The sequence below is a fragment of the Salmo salar genome, chromosome 25 (assembly GCF_965601325.2).
Source record: "Salmo salar chromosome 25, fSalSal1, whole genome shotgun sequence".
Taxonomy (NCBI): domain Eukaryota; kingdom Metazoa; phylum Chordata; class Actinopteri; order Salmoniformes; family Salmonidae; genus Salmo; species Salmo salar.
The window spans coordinates 15471820-15494028 of NC_138315.1; the positions used below are offsets into that span (position 1 = coordinate 15471820).

Genomic DNA, 22209 nt, shown 5'->3' on the forward strand with positions numbered 1-22209 from the left:
TTATGGCGTGCCTAATCAAAAGCGTTACATAGATACTACAGAGAATGTCTCCCACATATGCTGTCATGAATCTCAATGTACTTTTTTCACAATTAAAATTAAACCATTTTGATTTATTTCAACAAAAATACAATAAATACATTTAAATGATTTCCCAAAACCCTGGTCATGATTTCAAAATAAATACTTTGGAAAACATCTGTACGTCCTTTCAAGTCTCTGAAATGTGATTGACGAGATGACAGCCTCGCTTTAAGAAATGCTGTAGTGACACCACTCATTTTCAATGAAAAAATGCGTCTCCACAGAAATACAATATGTACAGTAACATTGTGCGAGCTATACAAAGACTAACCAAGGAAGCACTATTCATGCAGCATTCAAAGTAACTATTTCAAATGCCTATGAATGAAGGAGACCATTTTCTTTACCATTTCAGAGGAATGAAGGGACAGATATTTTAGGACACCTGACTCAAGGAGCATGCAGCCATTTAGCAGTTAAGTGTTGAGGGGGAGACGGACAGCCTATGAGGCTGTAGGCTCCTCTTTGGTCGGGGCTTGGCTAACAGACACCGCTCCAGAAGACTTGAACTTGGGCAGGTGTAGACCAAACTTGTTCTCCACGCCAGCGAATGTGGCAGCAGCCAGACGGTAGCCTCCTACGTGGTCGGCACTTACAGGGGGAAGGTCTGAGATCCTCGACTTAGGAGTTGGCTCAGAGCCGGTGGGGCGACTGGGGGCAAAAGATTTGGGAAGGATAATTAACATACAGACAATACTTAAGTTCACTAAAGGTGAACCCGGTGGCAACCTGTAATTCAGGGCAGGTCAGCTTGAAAAAAAGTTGTTGCCTGTTTTGCATGTTATTTTTGCATTAATATGTGTCACATATCAGTTTGCAAACAATATATTTTTTTTATTAGTTAAAGCTGCAATAGAAACATGGTCTCTTTTTTGCTTTCTTGAGTAAGGCAGCTCAGTGCTTTCTGTGGTGGTGGGGCAGCCAGCGGAAAATACAGAGCGTAGGGGTTGGTAATCTTCTCTAGTTGCGCCGTGATTGGCTCAGTGTTCTGTCACTCATGGGAGCAAGACATTTCAAGCCCCCTTGGGTGTTGCCATAGATTTACATTAGAAGTGCCCATCCAAGAACACTCAAGGTCATTGGCCACAGATAAAATGATGTCAAATCACGCTATATCTCCTGTAGCTTTTATTGGACTCATGTCAACATTACACTTTCTAAATCTTAGCTAGCAAGCTAGACAAGCAGTCGTCTTTACGTCGAAAATCTACTGGCAAATCTTTTTCAATCCTTGTCATATGAAGAAAAATTACAGATAAAACGTATCGTGCTCATCGGCCATAAACATTACACAAGTTGGAAATTGCAAATTCAACAATGAGTGGTTTAGAAGGAATCAGTGGCTAACTGCAAGTATTGAAGAGAAATCACTATTTTGCTTCCCCTGCTATTCGGGATAGAGGGTATGTTGTCCAAGTCTGGGTTTAAGGGTCTCTTTTCCAAGCTTAAAAGGATAAACATCCACAAGCAACACCATGGGCCAGAAAAGGTTGAATAAATTGGCCATGCATGACTTCTGCCGCGTTCAAAACAACTGGAAACTTGGAACTGGGAAATCTCAGACTTCATTGAGTTCAATACAACTGGGAACTCTGGGGGGAAAAAAGCTCTCTGACTAGGAAAATACATTTTGAACAGTTATCCAACTCAGAATTCCAAGTCGGGAACTCAAGCCTCTTTCTAGAGCTCCGACCTGAAGAGCACTGACGTCATGATTCAACCTTGTTTTTTTCTGAGTTCCCAGTTGTCTTGAAAGCACCATAAATCCAGAGAATGCCAGACTTTGTTTCATGACAAAATTTGCCCACAAGAACCGCTGCGCCACCTTCCTGTTCAAGTGAGCACAGCAGAAAGGTGAGTCCAAAAATGTATTGTATTCTGCTGCATAAATTATGTAATATGCCATGGAGATATGTATACTTCACTCTAATAATTTGGTCCCTTTCCCCTTCATAACTTAGCCTACTGTTCTGACTTCGTGGTGCACATGTAGCCTATTTTAGAGAAATGTAATCATTTAATATTGTAAGAGCTTTCATTGTCTGCTTATATGCCCCCTTTATTTATCCTACGGTTCTGACTTGTTCTGAATTTTGAAAGTGCTGAACAAATAGTTATATTGACTATGTCCGTCCTTGCTCGCTCATTAAATGTCTTAATCAAAATTATGGATTGCCTCTTATGCGCTTGTCATTCCCTTAAGCCATAGTTTGTACATCTAAATTGTCAGTAGAAACCACATTTGTTTAAGCAAGTCAGCCATATCAGCTATGTTTTTTTTAAAAGCAGTAAATGAGGCTGAATGAACTGTTTCACTGCCAGAAAAGTGTCTGCTGATAGCCAGGTGTAGCGGTGGTAAGGATTCACTCCATGGTGCTGAAAAGAAGGCTCTGCTGTTGGGACAGATTTATGTAGGCCCTAACAGTTTATGGGCACCGTTTGTCACCGTTACAGTGCAATTAATGTATTGTTTAGTGTTGTGGCTTTGCTGGCATGCATCCCGCATTTTTTTTGTTTTGTTTGCCCCACCAAGATTTACATGCTAAAATCACCACTGGGTGAACCAAACAGAAATACTCACTGTCCTCCAAAGTCAATGTAGAACCATCTCTGCAAGAGTTCATAAGTCACCAAGGTTACACCAAACTGTGGCGAGGACCTGCAGACACGGGCTGGTGGGAGAGACTTTGAAATTACAATGTGGGATTTCACATTTTCTCTGATGTCTTCAAGAGAGCAATTATGGGAGCCAAGGAGTGCCTCATTTCCCAGTCATGAAACTGCTCATTTGTGGAGCGCACGCATGTGTGTGCTTACCTCCTGCTCCTTTCCACAGGGCCCTGAAGCCCTCCTCAGCAATGATCTTCCTGAAGCAGTCTATGACTCCGTTGTATGTGGTCTGGCCTGCGCGGGCCGCCACCTGGAGCCTGGTCTTGATGACATCAGCAGGGGTCACCAGGGAGGCAGCAGGTATACCTTAGGAGGTGTTGCACAACCCACATAATAGTCATTCTCACTATGCAGGAATAGTATCACCACTGATGGCAAGCAGAGTAGTACAATGCCAGGTTTCAAATAAAAAAGGAATAGAATGTCCAGTCATTTACTGTACATATTTCTTTATCACATATAGAATATATATGATAAAACATTCAATTGATTGAAGCATTTATTCAGGTCTCTAGTATACGACACTATGTCTATAGGTTGAGACGGTGAGGTTTGCAGCTGTGGTTGTTAGTGCTAGCTACCTGCTATGGCACCAGCAGTGAGCAGCTGCAGAGGTCCAATTCTGCCCTGTTCGTCTGCAAACTCAGCCTTGGTGTGGGCGTACACAGGGAAGTAGATGGCAGAGAACGGAATGTCACGCAGAAAGCAGGCTTTCGCTCCCTAGGACACACAAACACAAAAGGATTTATTTTATATAACCCAAAATAACTACACCCGCAAGAATATCGCATTTTCACAGTTTTATTTATTTCACCTTTATTTAACCAGGTAGACTAGTTGAGAACAAGTTCTCATTTGCAACTGCGACCTGGCCAAGATAAAGCAAAGCAGTTCGACACATACAACAACACAGAGTTACTCATGAAATGTACAGTACATGAAATGAAAAATGCATTTGGACCTGCCTGAATTTCTGTAAGATATTTGCTTAGGATAATGCTTACCGAGTGCTTTTAGAAAAATATTCTATACTAGAAATACAGTATAGAATATTGCACAGGTTTATTTGGAATCATCAACTACAAATGAGTTAAGTGGTGTAGACATCTGGTCTCATTAGTCCAGATTTGGACTACTGTACTGAATATTGTAATGTGCTGAATATTCTAATGTACTGAATATCTTCCAAAATATGATTGACCCTGATGGTGGAGAAGGTAAGGCAGTGGTTGAGGCGGCCACTGTGGCTTTGGGATCATCTGGCCTGGGAGCTCCAGTGGATTATTGTTGGCAGGCTGTGAGCCTCAGCCAACCCACAGAGGAACCTGGCGGTGCGGTCGATCACAGCAGGAGCCAGAAGGCCCTCAGGCAGCGCTGCTCCCCCCACGGTTCCCCCGGGGCCCCCAGAGAACTCCCTCCCAGCCCAGCACACAGTCTCTCAGACACACACAGAGCACAGAGACTACATTAACATGGACCCATGGTCTACTGGGCCCATCCACAGGGAGGAAGTTAGTCACTTTTAACAAGCTCCACATTGTCTGCTACTCATTAAAATATGAACCATGAACACATTACTTGAGATGTAAGTAAACCGACAAGAACTTGGAAAGGAGCAGTAGCTAAGCATAATTTACTGTTGGTTGTTGGCAGCCGTGGTCTCTCTGCATGTTAACACTGTTTTGGAAATAAATAATATGATTGTAACAATCAGTAGGGAATCTAGCTAGTCATCCTACTGCAGACTGCGCCTGCTCATCAGAACTCTCATATTGCGAAAGTGTCTTATGTAATATCAGCATTGATACACAGCCATACAGTATTTATTGTTCAACACCACTGCAACAGAAACTAACCTCGGGGGTGACATCATGCAGGGGTTATTAAGTTAGGCTATAACAGAGGTTTTAAGAGGTGATGTGTTAAGTGAAGCTGCTGATGTAGAGGGGTTTACCCACTTTGTAGAGGCCAAAGAGGCCCAGGTCCCGGACCACGGTCAGGGCACCGACCCGGCGGGCCGTGGTGATCTCTCCGGCCACCTGGAGACGGATCTTCACTATCTCCAGAGGGTTGGTGAAGATCACCTGGGATCCTCCGGCCTGCAGGACACAACCCAGGTTAAGGGTGAGACGAAACAAATGGTACATGTCACAGTGCACAAGTAACAGCAGTGTGATAAAATCGTAGGTCTCAATCTGCAGAACCAACTTTATACACTATTTTTGTCTTACTCTCTTTCTGTAGTACTTTGTCGCACAAACAAAATCTATAATTATAATGAAAAACTTGTAATCACTTACAGTAAGTAAATCAAGACAATCATACATGTTTTGTTTTTACTTGTGTCCCATGATTAAGAAGGAGTTAATAGGTTTTACAACATCTCAGGGGTCAGCCTGTGGCGAGGATGATAATGTCTAAGCATTTCACCCCAATAAGCATTTTCAAATTAGCTTGGTAAACTCAAAACACAAAAGACACTCTTTTCAAGTGCTGATGTCAAGCTGTCAGAAAGTGGCCTTGATGAGAGCAGGAGAAACAAGCAGGCATTGAGGGAGGAAACAGTGGGGTCAGGGAGGAACAGGCAGGGTGCGAGGAGAAGCCTTGCTTATGGCTGGAAGGCCCTGACCCCGGCAACAGCCCTATGCCCCTTCCCTCTCCCCCAGGCACCTCCTGTGGAGGGCCTCGCCCCGCACACTTCCCCAATTCACCCCACTCCCAGGGGAGAGCGTTGAATCACACTGCTCTGCTCAGGGCCCTGGCAGGGACGCCCCAGGGTGCAGCCCCTCTGACTCAGGCACATTTATCACCCTCCCCAAATCGAATCAGGCCCCTGGATGCCTGCTGGTGACACAGAGGGCAGGGGTCCTATCTGTAAACATCCGAGCGCTGTCCTAAAAAAAGCTCAGGCACATTTAGTCATTTTCAAAGTGGAAGGGGAAGATCCGCTACTCTGAAGATTTATGCATTCATCCCTCTGTCCCTATCTCCTTTATCTTTTCCACTTATTCACTGTCAGGAGGGATTACATTACAGTCCATCTCCACAAACTAGCTAAACATTTGCCTTCTACAATGTGAAACCACTTTACATGAAGACCACTGTCATCTGATGTGCAAGAAATTAATACTATGGGAAGAATCTAGCATAAATAAATATACGTAGTATATTAATTAAGATAATATTGCTGGGTGCATTCCTTCACCAGAACTAGAAGGTTACCATAATCTAAAGTTCTAGATGGCATGCTATACTCCTGAGTCGATATTCACGTAATAATAAGGAATTTCCCTCGACACATTGGGGAAAACAAAATTATTTCCCATTCACCCCCATTGTAAAAGAGTCTACTTCGTTTTTTTTGTTATACAAAAATAAATTTAAAAAAATGGCGAAAAGCTGCTGTGTTGTTCAATGTACATGTAACCAGGTCAAAAATCCTGACCTATGAATCGCAATGCTCCCACGTAGGGAAATAGAGCCTGCAAGAAGAGCCTTGTGGCTTCAGGCTATTCAGCATGGGAGAGTGGGAAATGTGGGGACCCGCTGTCCAAGTAGGTTACACATAGCTACAGTATCTGTGTGGAAAACATTTCATCACAGATAAGACATTTAACTTGTTTAGTACAGTCCATTTGTAACTCCACTCACTACTTGTAGCTGTATATTTTTTTTTTTTTTGAGTTGTTCTTGGCTAGCTTAAGTTCCAGTCGGTAGCTAGCTAGCACTGTCACTCACGTGGCTGCTAGCATCGTCCTGAAAAGTGGCATGAGGGAAGCCCTACAATATTACGTTTTTCTAAGTAGTGAGAACCCTCTGGAGCAGGCAATGTTGAAAAGTACGTTTTAGACACGTTGTACTTTTCTTAGATGTAGTTTTGTAATTGACTAAAACAAGCCGACAACAAGAAAATTGCATTTGAAAAGGGTCAAGTTTTTGCTGTGAACCAATGGGGTAACCTAAAACAGGTTGTTTTCCCTACAGGCGGGCATTCTATCTAATACCACCTGGGACTATGCTTGTTGTTGTACATGTATGGAACTGTGGTGCCCATGGAAGATCAGGCCTCAGGTATGTGCAGTCCTGTCAAACTCAATCACAGTGAGGTAAAGCCAGCTCCATCCAGGGCCCTCCAGGCCTTCTTCCTCCAATTACAGGCTGACAGGGGTCACAACCCTGCAGACCCTGCCCTCCGTAGGCAACCTGCAGGCTCTCTTCCCCGCCCTGTCTGTTTCGTTTCACTTAGACTCATTTAGCAGAGAGGTAGGGTGATGGAATTACACGCTTTAATCCACCAATGCACTCACCAAACGTTACAGCGTGCCAAATTACCACGCTGAGGTAAAAAATAGTCCATTCACAGACATAATTTCTCAAATTGTGCCCAATTAGAGGGTTCAGAGACCAAAGAGCACCTTTTTATCCAGCTCCGCCACTTATTTAGGATGTTAATACACCGGCAGGAAACTTGAATTAGAGCTTAAATTCATATACAATAATTCAATGTCCGTAATTCAAATTGAAGATGAAAAGCTTATAATTGTACATTCAGATCAGTCAGAAATAATTAAGCTAAACCTTAAAGTTGAAGGGGTTGGAAAACCACAAAAATGTCCCCCCTTAGCTCAATATCTGGAATCCACAATTTACACCCATGAGATGCAAAATGTTCATAAACTGAAAGAGAAAATCTTAAATCATGTTTTAGTTTCAACAAAAATCTTGTTTCAGTTCCCCCACATCGAGATCAATTAGATTTAAACGAGTCAATGTAGCAGCTGCCAACGCTTTCCCTTTGCTTTGCATGAAGCACACACGCCTTTTCAGCCCTCACTCTGTAGAGACAGACTGTCTACGAAGACATCCTCACACCAATACTTACAGTGGCACCAGCCAGGACTTCTGCAAACAGGGGAATGGTGTTATCCTCTGTGGTGAATTTGTCTCTTACAAAGTCATTCATCTGTGAGAAAAGAGAATGAGGCAAGCACAACGCACACCTTTAGAGAAAGAAATGCTCAAAGAGAATGACAATGAGTGCATCTAGTCGCGCCTTGGATTTTGGAAGACTTATTGTATTTTCTGTGAGACTGTATTCATATGTAACATACTACAACCTTTCCTTATTGTGCAATAAACATGAAGGCACTCTGAGGGTTTGTAATGACTTGCCGTGAGTTTGATCGCTTTCTCTGGGGCAACACCGATAAGCTGTGGTACGAGACCTGCAAAACAGTATTCATGGAGACCATTTAGATTACCTGACAGAGGAAGACACTCCATCTGGAAATGAATACTTCCATTGCCAGTTACCACAATGAAATCTGCATGATTATTGTCCGGTTAAAATAAACCCATAAATATTTACAGATACGGCTGCTACATCTGATGAACCAAATGACAATGGCTCCCATTGAAATGGGCAAAAAGCTCAAATATGAAACTAGCAGTTGTATGGGCTCAACATTGTTGTGGCCTGATCCCAGTGTGGTGTGGAACAGAGAGAGCTGTGTGGCCCTGGTGGAGGGTGGGGTGGGGGGGGGGCAGTGCTATAGCGCTGATAACCACAGTACTATTTCACCGTCCGTCCTTCAGCGAGCCAGATAAACTTCAGAAGGAGCTGCTGAGTGACTGCTTGTGGTATGCAGCCAGAAAACAGCCAACCGTGTCTGTCTCTCAGTCAATCACCCCTCTCATCAGTGTGGAAAGATAAAGAGGGAGGGGGAGAGCCAAGCAGAGAGGATAAACAAAGAGCAGCAGTGGTGGAGGCAGCAGTAGAGGGCAGTCTTGACTTCCTTCATCTGATACTCCTCACTGTGGCAATGTTATATATATATATATATAACAAGCCTTCAGCAGCGTTATCACTACACTGGAAAACATAGATCTGACACTACTACAGGACTTCTTTTACCTCTGGGACTTTTTCAGCTAGCTAAGTAATGACAATGTGACCTTCCATAGACTTGGTTAATTTAGAACAGTCAAGGCAAATGTTTCTGTTATTATGCAAAACATGTTGATGATGATACTGGCACAAAAATGTGTTTTGCCACCATTTGCGCCGGACCAGATGACCGTATCTTGCATTACATAATAGAAACGCATTCACCAGGCTTTATTTTATACCTCTGTAGAATCCAAAGAATCCCTCATATCGGAGCACTTTCTTGGCACAGTCAAAGCTGTTCTTGTACATGAGCTCTCCTACGAAGGAGCTGGTGGAGCGCTGGTTCTGCATACGGGTCTTCACCAGGTCAATGGGGTACACAGCCGTCGCACCCGTGGCTGTTAATCACACATGTCAATCAACCTACCATCAACATGCTGCATTCACTCCATCAACATGCTGCATTCACACCATCAACATGCTGCATTCACGCCATCAACATGCTGCATTCACGCCATCAACATACTGCATTCACGCCATCAACATACTGCATTCACCCCATCAACATACTGCATTCACACGTCAACATACTGCATTCACACGTCAACATACTGTATTCACACCATCAACATACTGTATTCACACCATCAACAAACTGCATTCACACCATCAACAAACTGCATTCACACCATCAACAAACTGCATTCACAACATCAACATACTGCATTCACACCATCGACATACTCTTGTTGGTGATAATATCCTATGATCTTCATATATTCAGACACAGCAAATAGCTTTATCATTATTTTAACTATTTAGCAGACCGTTTTTAGGTGGGGTATATTTAAAGATTGGTGTTTTAGTGTTTTGCTTCAGTGATAAATAGAGAGATGTGGGCATATAAAGAAGTTAAAAACAGTCATTAGGCCCAGACAGAGTAGTGACTATTTAGGAGTCTGCAGGAGAGCCGTAGTGTAGAGGGTGTCTACTGTCTGAGGAGGCAGCCATGCAGCAGGTTGCCCTAAATGCAGCTCTTAGCCACAGCGGCTTGTCATGTCTTGTCTCTGACATCAAAGGCCCTGTAATGACTCGGGCTCTCAAGCATGCAGAGAGCTCTCTCACCCTTCGTCAGCAAGAGAGGGTGAGAAAGGTCTCATTATCGCCATGGAGAGCCGCCGTCTTCACAATGCTTCGCAAGACTTCTGACCCTCAACTGTCCATTGATCATTCAGAACTGATCACTCTCCTGAGCTGCTAGATCAAAGACCCACTGAGACAGTAGGCTCTTAGAATGTTGGTTTCACGCACGCACATCTCAATGGCTGTTATATTAGTTCCTCCCAGTATAATTAGACAGAGATTCCAGTGCGGTTCCGGAAGATTTGTGTCATTCCAAAGCTCCGGCTCCAAAGACAGCCTGGAGCCACCAGTGGCACAGCAGCACAATGGGCAAACCGGCCCCAGGGCCTCAGTGCGCCAGTCTGACCGGCTTGGGTTACCCCTCAGTGGGCCCAGGTCTCTGTCGCAGACATGTCACTCACCTCCAGCGAGTGCACCCAGACCGAACCTGTAAGCAGACTCTGCAGCCTGGAGCAAGACGGACCGATGTGGATCCCCATGAGCTTGCTGTGGAGGGAGAAAAGACACCGATGTGGAGAAAGACGGGGGATCAGAACACCAGGAAAGAATCGACTTCTATTAAACTGTCGTGAACCAGATACATTGTGGAAAGAAAAACGTTATGGACCACTCAACAGAGGAGGAAAGCTATGGAATGTAGACATCTCGTCGTGGTATAGGTCTTATTCATAAGCCAGTATTGTATGTCACCGACATAGACACTCTGGCTACGGATACAGTAAATGGCTGTGTAGGAGAACTCTCCAGGGCTATCCATTGATTACAATGGAGCTAGGTAGAGGATGGAAGCTAAGGGTTTTCCTTAAAATTTAAAAAAATCAACTAAGCATGATTTTGCATTATCTGTCTCATCTCCGGTTTGGTTCATGATCTTGAAAGTGGAGCCCCTTTGTTTTCTCTGTGGTGCCGTGTAACAGATTAGTCCCACAAGCCTTTCCCATGTAGAGATAAGCATCCCCATGAATGAATACACTGGCTGAGTAACAGTTGGAGTGTGTCTGCCCTCCTTGGGGCAGTGAGCAACATCTCCCAGACCAGGCCCTTCCTCCTACCCAGCTGCTTTCACTGAAGGCAGCATGCTAATGAGATCGAGGCCTTGATCAAAAGGTTTAAGCAATTACCCTACTTCCACAAATGGCCAGACCTGAGAACGCCAACATGTTCGTGTCTTTCCCTTTTCCCAAAATCACATTCCAGACCTCCGAGCAAAAGTCCCGGAACGTTGAGTGGACCTGGGCCTGACCACAGTCCGATTTACAGAGCTGTGTCGTCTGGAAAGACAGGAACTATTTCCTCCTCCTCCTCCTCCCTCCCAGAGCCACCTCTCGCCAGCACACTCACCACGCTCCTAGCCTCCTACTCTAAACAGACCTAGCCAGAGGCTTCATACACCAGCAGACTCATGAAAAGCCACCCGGATAAAAGCATCCAATTAGATTCTCAGGTGTATGATTGCGTCTGATGTATATGTCTACACTGAATAAAATGGGACAGGCTTTTAGAAAAAGGGAACATCGCAACAATCCATTCCTCTTTTGTACCTATAAATGAGGGGGTGGGGGGGGGGGGGTGACTTTTATCCTAGGTGGTGTAATGCACATTCACAAAGAAAGAGAAAACATCAGCACTCTGTTAATTCCATCATTGAACACTCCCTTTCGTTGCTCTTTAATGAGAAAGCATGGCGGGGGAACAGAAGGGATGCAGCAAATAAAAGGCGGTAGGTAAGCGCCGTGTGGACAGTCATTCAGGCAGGGTACCTGTCTTTGGATCTCAGCCAGGTGGTATGGGAGCGCGCCTTCCTCCAACGGTGCTATCCTCTCGATGTCCGCCAAGTTGAGCTTTCTTCAGAACAGCAGGGGAGAATCACAATGTTACGCCAGGAGTAGCAAACACAGCATAGCATCCCTCACACGGAGTTGATGCACGATTTTCCACAGACATTTTATGGCCATATAACTTGAGGTTGTTGCTGGTTTAATATGAGTTTGTATACACAACAGACAAACAAAGCTGGATACATGCCCACAACTCAAGCAATAAATGAAGCTTTCTCAATGCCAGTGAGACACAAATATTCCCCGCTGGCATCATAAAGTCTGCATGCTTAGATTTATTTCGTGCATCAACCAGTAGAGCCACTATTGCTAAACTGAATGGGTAATAACTTAGAATTTACATCCAATAAATATAGCTGTAACTTTTGGTTAATGTGTTAGATATATTGAATTCATGTGGAGGACAGGAATTCAATATTTGGCAGCGCAAATGCCACGTTGTCTGCGTGAGTAAAAAGCACAACGCAGCGGTGATGTGTCACTGAGACTGGAGAGAGTTTGAACCTTACCCAGAATGAGCGTGGAGGCCAGAGAGCTGGTACAGGATGTCAATTTCCATCGGATTGATCTGACCAAACTTGTTGGCAGCACTAACAAACTCCTCTGTGGTACAATACGGAGCAGAGGGAGGCATGTTATGTAAGAAAAACCAGACAGGGGGTCACTTTTTAAGACTAGATATTTAGAGATACAGTGGGTGGGTAGGCCTGCGGCAAGGATAACCAACCACATCAGCAGTACAGTCTAAAGGTGAAAGGGTAAACTCCTATAATACAGGTAACTATCACCATCAGAACAGGTCAACTATTCATTCCACAGATCTAAGGGAACAGACTAAACTAATAAACCAGAATATTACAGTGTACATTTACCTTATTTACTTAGAGCTAGGGTAAAATGTTCTTGTGTTTCCTGACACCATTCTGCCAAGAGAGGTGAAACTACCATGACGGTACTGTACAGCCTCAGTTCATGTTTGAAATCACATTTCCTCACTTGAGCAGGACTAGGCTACCTTTGGTGATGAGGGTATCCTTGTATGTTCCGGCTAGTGTGCTGTAGACCTTGCGGATCAGCTCCATGTTGTTAAGGAGGGCGTTGAAGGCATTGAAGTAGGAGAAGCTCACCATGTGGGAGGTGCTGCCTCCAGCGGCCTAAAGGGGAGAGGAACAGACACTGAGGTCTCATCGTACAATCATCTCACGTTGAAACTGGGAGACCATAGCTGTCTCTAACTCACCGAGACCAGGTTCTCCTCCACAAAGGGGGTGAGCATGTGGTGGCGGATGGTGGCCATGATGTCGCTGAAGTCCATGGCAGAGATGGTACCGCTCTTATTCTTATCCTTCTGGGCAAAGGCCTGGCGGGCGTGCTCCAACTGCATCTCCTACAATGAAAGGAAAGATAGAAAGAGCAGGCTCTTGTGACAAAAGACACGTCAAATTACCAGGGATGAAATGGAAAATTGGGGGGGGGGGGGACATGATGTTGGATGATGTCGGACACTGCTTGGCACATGTGGAAGCATCAGATGAGACCGTGTTAGACCCTGGCTCTTATAATCACAGCTGTCTCTCAGGAGTCTTGATGAAAACCATGTCCCCCCTGAAGTCTGATCTCAAGTCTGTGCAGGAGAGCAGGCAGGTGTGTCCGGAGGAGCACAGGGATGATTCAATAGGACAGCCATGCAATCAGAGGGGAAGCAGGGGTACCACTAACCCAGGGTCAGCACTGCTGTCAAAGCTGATCACATACTACCAGCAGATCCCTCTCATCTACATAACTCATCAGGCCACAGCAGAGTACAGCCCATCATGACAATGGTAACATTTTATACTGTATACTTTTATTCCACATCTTGTAAGAGTTGGGGAATACTTTGGCACCTAAATCCAGGTACTGTACTAGGCTGCTGCACTATTGAGGGTTATTGCAGCACATATGCTACAAATAGTGATTTTTTTTTATTCCGGTTAGACAATTCTGAGAACTATGTAACCTCCACAAGGTGGCAGGACATATTCTGCAACAACAACTAAGAAAAATCACTAAACTTTCAGCAGTTTTGTTTATGACTATGTTAGATTTAGCTGAATCACATTCAATAATCTATTAGCAGGAAACAATATTGCAAAACATCAGCAGTGAAATAACAGCTAAAGCAAATGTTGGTTTGAATGAAAAGGGTCGCACACAAGAATCCTTGACGCGCAAGTGGGAACCCTCAGTCAACCATGATCCACCGCAAACTGCTATGAGGGTTTACACACAGTAGAGTAGTGGAACCACAGCCAAGCCCTTCCAAGTCCCAGACCACCCAGCTGCATATGAACCCACAAACCCCATCATTCCAAACAAGCTACGTCCACAGCCGTACTACTGGCTTTATGGCCCTCCCTGTTTCGGTGATTACATATATGTGTTACAGCTTTAATACATTACATAATTGTGTATTTGTTATGCTATTATAAATCGGCCCGTGTCTATCTAAACCAGAGATGTTCAATTCCGGTCCTGGAGGGCTCGAAACACTTCTGTTTTTTTGTTTCTACCTGGTAGTTAATTGCACTGACCTGGTGTCCCAGGTCTGAATAAGTCCCTTAATTGAAAGAAAGGATTAAAACCAGAAGTGTTTCGGCACTCCAGGACCGACATTGCACAGCCCTGATCTAAACCATGATAGAAAACTAACTTCCTGCATGCAAGTGATTAAAAAAAGTGTAAAGTATTCAGACCCTTTGACTGTTTCCACAGTCTAATTCTAAAATTGATTAAATCGTTTTTTTTCCCTGATCAATCTACACACAATACCCCATAACGACAAAGCAAGAACAGGTTTTTAAAATTTTTTGCAAATTTATTACAAATTAAAAAACAGAAATATTACATTTACATAAGTATTCAGACCCTTTACTCAGTACTTTTTTTAAAGCACCTTTGGCAGTGATTACAGCCTCGAGTCTTCTTGGGTATGACGCTACGAGCTTGGCACACCTATATTTGGGGAGTTTCTCCCATTCTTCTCTGCAGATCCTCTCAAGTTCTGTCAGGTTGGACGGGGAGCGTCGCTGCACAGCTATTTTCAGGTCTCTCCAGAGGATGTTCGATCGGGTTCAAGTCCGGACTCTGGCTGGGCCACTCAAGGATATTCAGAGACTTGTCCAGAAGCCACTCCTGCGTTGTCTTGGCTGTGTGCTTAGGGTTGTTGTCCTGTTGGAAGTTGATCCTTCGCCCCAGTCTGAGGTCCTGAGCACTCTGAAGCAGATTTTCATTAAGGATCTCTCTGTACTTTGCTCCGTTCATTTTTCCCTCGATCCTGACTAGTCTCCAAGTCTCTGCCGCTGAAAAACATCCCCACAGCATGATGCTGCCACCACCATGCTTCACCGTAGGGATGGTGCCAGGTTTCCTCCAGACGTGACGCTGGGAATTCAAGCCAAAGAGTTCAATCTTGGTTTCATCAGACCAGAGAATCTTGTTTCTCATGGTCTGAGAGTTCTTTAGGTCCCTTTTGGCAAACTCCAAGCGGGCTGTCATGTGCCTTTTAATGAGGAGTGGCTTCCATCTGGCCAATCTATTTATTTTATGTTATTTATTAACTAGGCAAGGCAGTTAAGAACAAATTCTTATTTACAATGTTGGCCAACTCCGGCCAAACCCTAACCCGGACGACTCTGGGCCAATTGTGCGCCGCCCTATGGAACTCCCAATCACGGCCGGTTGTGATACAGCCTGGAATCGAACCAGGGTCTGTAGTGACACCTCTAGCACTGAGATACAGTGCCTTAGACTGCTGTGCCACTCGGGAGCCCACAATCTACCATAAAGGCATTCTGGAAGGTTCTCCCATCTCCACAGAGAAACTCTAGATCTCTGTCAGAGTGACCATCAGGTTCTTGGTCACCTCCCTGACCAAGGCCCTTCTCCCCCGATTGCTCGGGTGGCTAGCTCTAGACAGGTGTGTGCCTATCCAAATCATGTCCAATCAATTGAATTTACCACAGGTGGACTCCAATCAAGTTGTAGAAACTTCTCAAGGATGATCAGTGGAAACAGGATGCACCTGAGCTCAATTTTGAGTCTCATAGCAAAGGGTCTGAATACTAAATAAAGGTATCTGTTTTTATTTTTACATACATTTACAAAAATGTCAAAAAAACTGTTTTCGCTTTGTCATTATGGGGCATTGTGTGTAGATTGATGAGGGGGAAATGTATTTAATACATTTTAGAATAAGGCTGTAATGTAACAACATGTAGAAAAGGGGAAGGGGTCTGAATACTTTCCCGAATGCACTGTATTTGTACGGTTCATAAAGTGTCTAGTAATGTCTACTGTATACTGTACCTGCAGAAACTGGGTGAACTCCAAGTAGCTGAGGTTCTTCTTTCTGTCACTGCCAAAGTGGAGCCTGATGAACTCACAGTCCCAGTTGAAGGGAATGTGGTGGTGCACTGTGGTCTGGCTGAAGATGTCCCGCACATTGGCTGCCAAATGAGAGATGGATGAGTAACATCAAGAGATTGAAAAAAACACAACAACCATACAATATACAGTGGGGTTTGAAATGATTGACACCCTTGTTAAAGATATGCAAAAATGACTTTATCAATTCAATGAAAAGTGAGCTACTGTATATTGTATGCCAAAACAAAATTGTATACTAATGAAATTTTTCTGAATAATAGATTTTGTTTCAAAAGTACTTTTTTTCTCTCTCAAAAAGGTAGGGGTCAAAAGTATTGACACCCCTGTTTTCAAAAACGTTCAATACCTTTTCTATGAGTTGGAGAACACATTGGGAGGGATGTTAGACCATTCCTCCATACAGAATTCTTACAGATCATTGATGTCCTTCGTCTGTGCTTATGGAATGCCCTCTTCAATTCCAACCATAGGTTTTCAATGGGTTTCGGAGACTGAGATGGCCATTGCAAAAGGTTGATTTTGTGGTCAATTAACCATTTCTTTGTGGATTTTTATGTGTGTTTGTGGTTATTGCCTTGCTGGAAGATCAACTTTCTCTCAGCAATTGTATTAGTATAAAATAATATAATTTCCCCAATTTCTTGAGCATCCAATATAGCTCAGGATTTGAATTATTTATTTTATGCTTATCTTTCTTAAGGGTTCCAATAATTTCAGACCCCACTGTATGTCCCTATCTCATTTCTGGGAACCTGATATGCACAGAGAAGGAATATGGCCTTGCTGACAATCCCAGTGCCTTCATATTGTGTGAGTTCTAAGCAGATCTAGGTCATTCTGTGTCTGTGCACTGCCTTCATTTTCTATCGCCTTCATGGGGGCCCGTGCCTCACAATGTGTGCACAATGAGCATTGCAACACCTCTTTTTTCCCTGTTTTTTGTGACACGCTGGATTCATCTCTCCCCCTGTCAGATGGGACTTGTTATGATGTGGTATTACCCACAGCTCACTCAGAGCTGAGACAATTCTTCTCTTAGAAGAGATCTCTAGAATAGAAGCAGCTGACTGACAGACCCTATTCTACTCTGCATTCTTCAGAAGCCCAATATAGAGAGACACACTAGTGCACAAACGGAATACACATTGAGCACTAGGAGTAACATGAGACCTACATTCATTTTCTACACTGAAAACAGCTATGTAGCACCTTTTTTTTTTTTTTTACACAAGGTCCTAGGTTATAAATAAGATATAGTAATCTTGTGTTATCCACTTCTTGCATAGAAATGGATCTTGCACAATGGGAAAGTGTGTGGTCATTGCCCTAGGTAAAAGCTCTACTGATGCTGTCCCCATTACCTATGACATGATTATGACATGAAGCAGACAGGACTGGGATGCAGCAGGACGAACATCCCCACACACCAGGTCACCGGGCATCCCCATGTACATACCAAATGAGATGTCCCCTGTGCCAGTCTTGTCAAACAACTGAAAGGCAACTATGAAAAGGGCATCCGGGACACACAGAATCGATTCAAAGGCCAGAAACTCCTGGAAAGAGATCAGTCTGTTTGGACAAGAAACAAAGAGTACTATCTGAAAAAAAGTACATGTCCCTACAAAGCCCAAAGAACATCAGCAACTCGAATTTTCACTTGAGCACACCAATAACTGTAGCCTACCAGATACATTTACATTAAAGTTCAAGTATAACATTTTATTTTACCCATGTTTATAACATGGTCTACAGTGTAATGTGGATAGGAACGTGCTGTTTAGTGCTATTTCAACAAAATGCTTTCTCGAGTCTTCGGCATTATGCAAATAATATGGCCGCTTATCTTATCAGGGGGATATTCAATCAAACAAGTATGGGTGTTAAACAACTGATAAAGATGGCTATTCAGGCAATGTGTGAACAACCTTGTGACCAATCATTAACCTAACTTCTCCTTGCTACGGATTACTCTTCACTACGCCAATACATGTAACATTGTGAACCACATTCTGTGTATCAACATGGGTTACATTGGGATCCGTGTAGGTAGTGGAACTGTCATCGAAATGTGTTTGTGTGTTATGATCCTTTTTTTTCCACAAAAAAATCTCAATTCCATTTTCGCTGTATGATGTCTTGAAGGACCTCTTGTTTAAGTCCTTCTATAGCAAGGTTACTATTAGTAACGATCATCCACCTCACCCGTAGTGGGAGCAGACTTACCCATCCTTGCTGGTGTCGGCTACTCCAGCGATCAGCTGCACAGTCTTGTGGTTGTGGTCGGGCTGGTTGTGCATACCCAGGAAGTTCTGCACAAAGTCCCTGGGGGACATGTAATGCACCCCATTCTCAACCACACTGGCATGCTGAAGGGGACACAAAAAAAATCCAGGTTAGTGTTAAATATAAATGCTCAGACACTCAATATACAAACTTATACTCCCTCCTTGAAGTCCCTTTCCCAAAACAGCCTGTCTTTGTACTGCATCCCTGTTCCCCCAACAGCTCTGACATTTATTTATTTTTTTACTTATGACAAATGATTTGTTCAGACAACCTGATGCAGTATCTGTCAAAGCAATGTATTTTGTCTTCGCAGTTATACTTAGTGTGATTTATATTAATCCCATCATGTACTTTTCAGACATCCCATCAAAGCTAGGCAAAAATATCCTATTTCAAAACCATCTTGTTTTTGCAATTCATCGTATTCTAGTAATTTCTTTGAGTTGTTGCAGTGAGTAAACAGACTTCAGATTTGCTTTCAAAACACTTCAATACACTTTCAAGCTTTATAATGCCTTATACAGAAAAATGTGGGAGTTTTGTGGTTTAACCCACAATAAGCCAGCACAAGCTGTAGTATAATGTAGGAAGCCATCAAGGCAACAAAGCTTCCCAAACCACTATCATGTTAATTGTCACAATCGTGTATGCAGATAAGTGCAGGGCAGTATACTATATTTAATATACAATATGGGATGTTTTTGTACAATGTGACAGATAAGTACTATAGCAGCGTATATAATGATATGTGACATTAGGGCTTTAGCTGTGGCAATGCAAGGGACTGCCAAGTCTTCTGAAAAATATATTTCTAAATGAATCCATGTACACTACTTAGAAAGAAAAAAGGAACAGCATTGTTTTTTTCTGCTATGCTGCAAGACATGCAACCCATGCACTGGTGTTGCTACCTCTCATCTAGGCTTTAAGAAACAAAAGGTCAGTTTCAGAGTCAGGGTTGGGTTACAAGCTGGAGCACTGCATGAACTGGCAGCATAAAAAGGCCAGGCTCTGGGTGTACAGCCAAGGAGAGAGCGAGAGAAAGACCGAGAGAGAGCGAGCAAGAGAGAGAGAGACCTTCACAAAGAATGCATTTCAGACCGCATCTCACTGCACACTCTTTAGTTAATATTTTAAGTGCAAGTATTAATTCCAAGCAATTTATTAACCCATTTCTTCACTACATAATTTGGCATCAACTCAACTTCACAGTAAGCCTCAAGTGCTTCTTGATAAGATTAGGCAGGTTGGACAAAATGGCCCATTCATCCATTAATTAACTAGCTATTTCACTGGGATATGTTTATGACTAATTATTGCATGTGTGTATTAGAACAGCTATGCCTAATATAAATTGGTGTACGTTTAAGATAAATCAGTGCAGTGTTGTATGAAGAAAGAAGAAGATCCTAAAGTTGTACAAGGTCAAAATAATAAGTCCCTCCTTGGTGCTACCTGTTGCTAGAGGCATATTTTCCTCCAATCAAATGGCCTTACACCCTTCAACTTGGTACTATGTGTGACTTTGTAAAGCACAAGAATGCATGGTCCAAATTATTAGCAAAAACAACTGAATCGTCCAGACATATGAAAACCCTGGCCAATGTCACAGCCTAAAAGAAGTCAGGGAAGGACAAATTCCTCCATGAAGGGGATTCAGAATTAGTCCAAGCATTTGTGTGACCTTTCCTTGTAGTATTCGACAGTAGACGCAACACACTCAGTGTATCTGTGTGTGTGTGTGTGAGAGAGAGAGAGAGAGAGAGAGAGAGAGAGAGAGAGAGAGAGAGAGAGAGAGAGAGAGAGAGAGAGAGAGAGAGAGAGAGAGACTTAAATCTTTGTCTCATAGTAGGCCTGCTGGCAATAATATCATATTTGTTCAACTGTAGCTTTGCCATACAATCAAGGTTCTAACCTTATACCATTCACGACAACCAATGTAAAGATACATGCTCTTTTGAAATCAAAATTAAATCAAATTTTATTTGTCCCACGCGCCAAATACAACTGGTGTAAAATGTACTGTGAAATGCTTGCTCAAGCCCTTAACAAAAATGCAGAGTTAAAAATAATAATAATACAAAATAATTTGTAACAAAAGAGGAATAAAATCAAATACACAAGAATGGAACTATATACAAGGAGTACCAGTACCAGATCAATCTGCAGAGGTACAGTACGAGGTATCTAAGGTAGATATGTAAATGACGCCAGGGTAGATAATAATAAGAGTTGAACTGCTGCATTCAGACTAAAATAATATAAAGAATTATGTTTTTAGTGCCATAGCAATATTGGGTTAAAGATCCACTTGTGAATGACAGTCTTACCTTCAGAAATATAGTCCTTAGTGCATTGGAATCGCCTCTTGCGGTTGTTTCTACCTAAAACATACAGTTGGAGTCATCAAAGCCAAACCCTGATGAATCTGGTAATGCAATGAGAGTATGAGAATTCACATAGGACGCAACGACTCCGCATGGGCTACAATATAATAAAATCATTACTGCAGAGAGTAATCGGTTGCTTGTCTCTGAAGTTTCGATGTTTGAAAAAGCAGTAACACAGGAGTCGTAGTCTACAGTTGAATATCAGCCCTGCCAGCAGCAACAGTCACCTTTGCCATTATCATTACTGAACCGGCTACTCGACCTTCACAGCAATAAGCTTGTTATACTATTAAAGTAGCTTTATAACTTCCATTAGATCAGTAAACGAAAATCTGTAACAACGTAAACATTACTCAATTCGCTCTCCAAGGCCGACGTGCCCACGGAAAGATGCTGAAAGAGGACCATTCCGTTCGTTTAAAAAAAAGTAAATCATATATGCTTCCGCATCAATAAGCTTAAGTCCTCATCCAATAGAAATAAACAACTTAAATACAGGTAATACTCATTTCTGTTAAGAAATATTGGCAGAGTCACCTTGACCGCCATGCTGGGTGTGACGTCACGTTGACTAGCAGCGCAGGCGCTTGGCTACTGTAGCCTTTGATTTGGAGATAACAGCATGACACTTTTGAAGAAGACCTAAAACATACAGTTGGAGTCATCAAAGCCAAACCCTGATGAATCTGGTAATGCAATGAGAGTATGAGAATTCACATAGGACGCAACGACTCCGCATGGGCTACAATATAATAAAATCATTACTGCAGAGAGTAATCGGTTGCTTGTCTCTGAAGTTTCGATGTTTGAAAAAGCAATAACACAGGAGTCGTAGTCTACAGTTGAATATCAGCCCTGCCAGCAGCAACAGTCACCTTTGCCATTATCATTACTGAACCGGCTCCTCGACCTTCACAGCAATAAACTTGTTATACTATTAAAGTAGCTTTATAACTTCCATTAGATCAGTAAACGACACGATGTAACAAGGTAAACATTACTCAATTCTCTTTCCATATATGCTTCCGCATCAATAAGCTTAAGTTCTCATCCAATAGAAATAAACAACTTAAGTACCGGTAATACTCATTTCTGATAATGCTGGGTGTGACGAGTGTGACGTCACGTTGACAAACAGCGCAGGCGGTTGGCTACTGTAACTTTCGATTCTGAGATAACGGCATGACCATATTGAAGAAGACCTAAATAACAGTGTCTTTTAGGATATCTTTTAAGTGTCGAGCAATGGGAGTTCCTGCGGTCATATAAGGACACGATGCACTACTGTGTGGGCTATCTGAATCTGCAGATACAGTATTTTATAGCATGCATGCTCAACTAAAACAAATCATCAGATTACTAGGCTACACTACCTGTGTGCAAAGTGTAAGGTGACCACTGTGAAAACCTCTACAAATTATTCTGTCCAAAATTATTATACCTTTTCTATCATCTTAATGAAATGTGAGCTCCAGTG

At 42.9% G+C, this 22209-nt stretch overlaps 1 protein-coding gene across 2 annotated transcripts; it reads right to left on the reverse strand.

Annotated features, from left to right (window-relative positions):
* Positions 1 to 92: 92 nt before the first annotated feature.
* On the reverse strand, positions 93 to 21763 carry LOC106586223 (electrogenic aspartate/glutamate antiporter SLC25A12, mitochondrial). 2 transcript variants are annotated; one of them, XM_014173261.3, is made up of 19 exons: positions 21608 to 21763; positions 21270 to 21374; positions 20673 to 20726; positions 18280 to 18422; positions 17510 to 17625; positions 15973 to 16112; positions 12866 to 13012; positions 12641 to 12779; positions 12135 to 12228; positions 11548 to 11632; positions 10189 to 10273; positions 8884 to 9042; positions 7927 to 7979; positions 7637 to 7717; positions 4713 to 4853; positions 3336 to 3474; positions 2902 to 3060; positions 2666 to 2756; positions 93 to 735 (listed from the first exon to the last, which is right to left on the reverse strand). In XM_014173261.3, exons 2-19 carry the CDS (start codon positions 21279 to 21281, stop codon positions 528 to 530), a joined length of 2046 nt encoding a protein of 681 aa, XP_014028736.1. In that variant the 5' UTR covers positions 21282 to 21374; positions 21608 to 21763; the 3' UTR covers positions 93 to 527. The 2 variants fall into 2 exon arrangements, with proteins under 2 accessions (XP_014028736.1, XP_014028735.1); XM_014173260.3 differs by lacking the exons at positions 21270 to 21374; positions 21608 to 21763 and adding an exon at positions 20960 to 21079.
* Between the last annotated feature and the right edge of the window lie 446 nt (positions 21764 to 22209).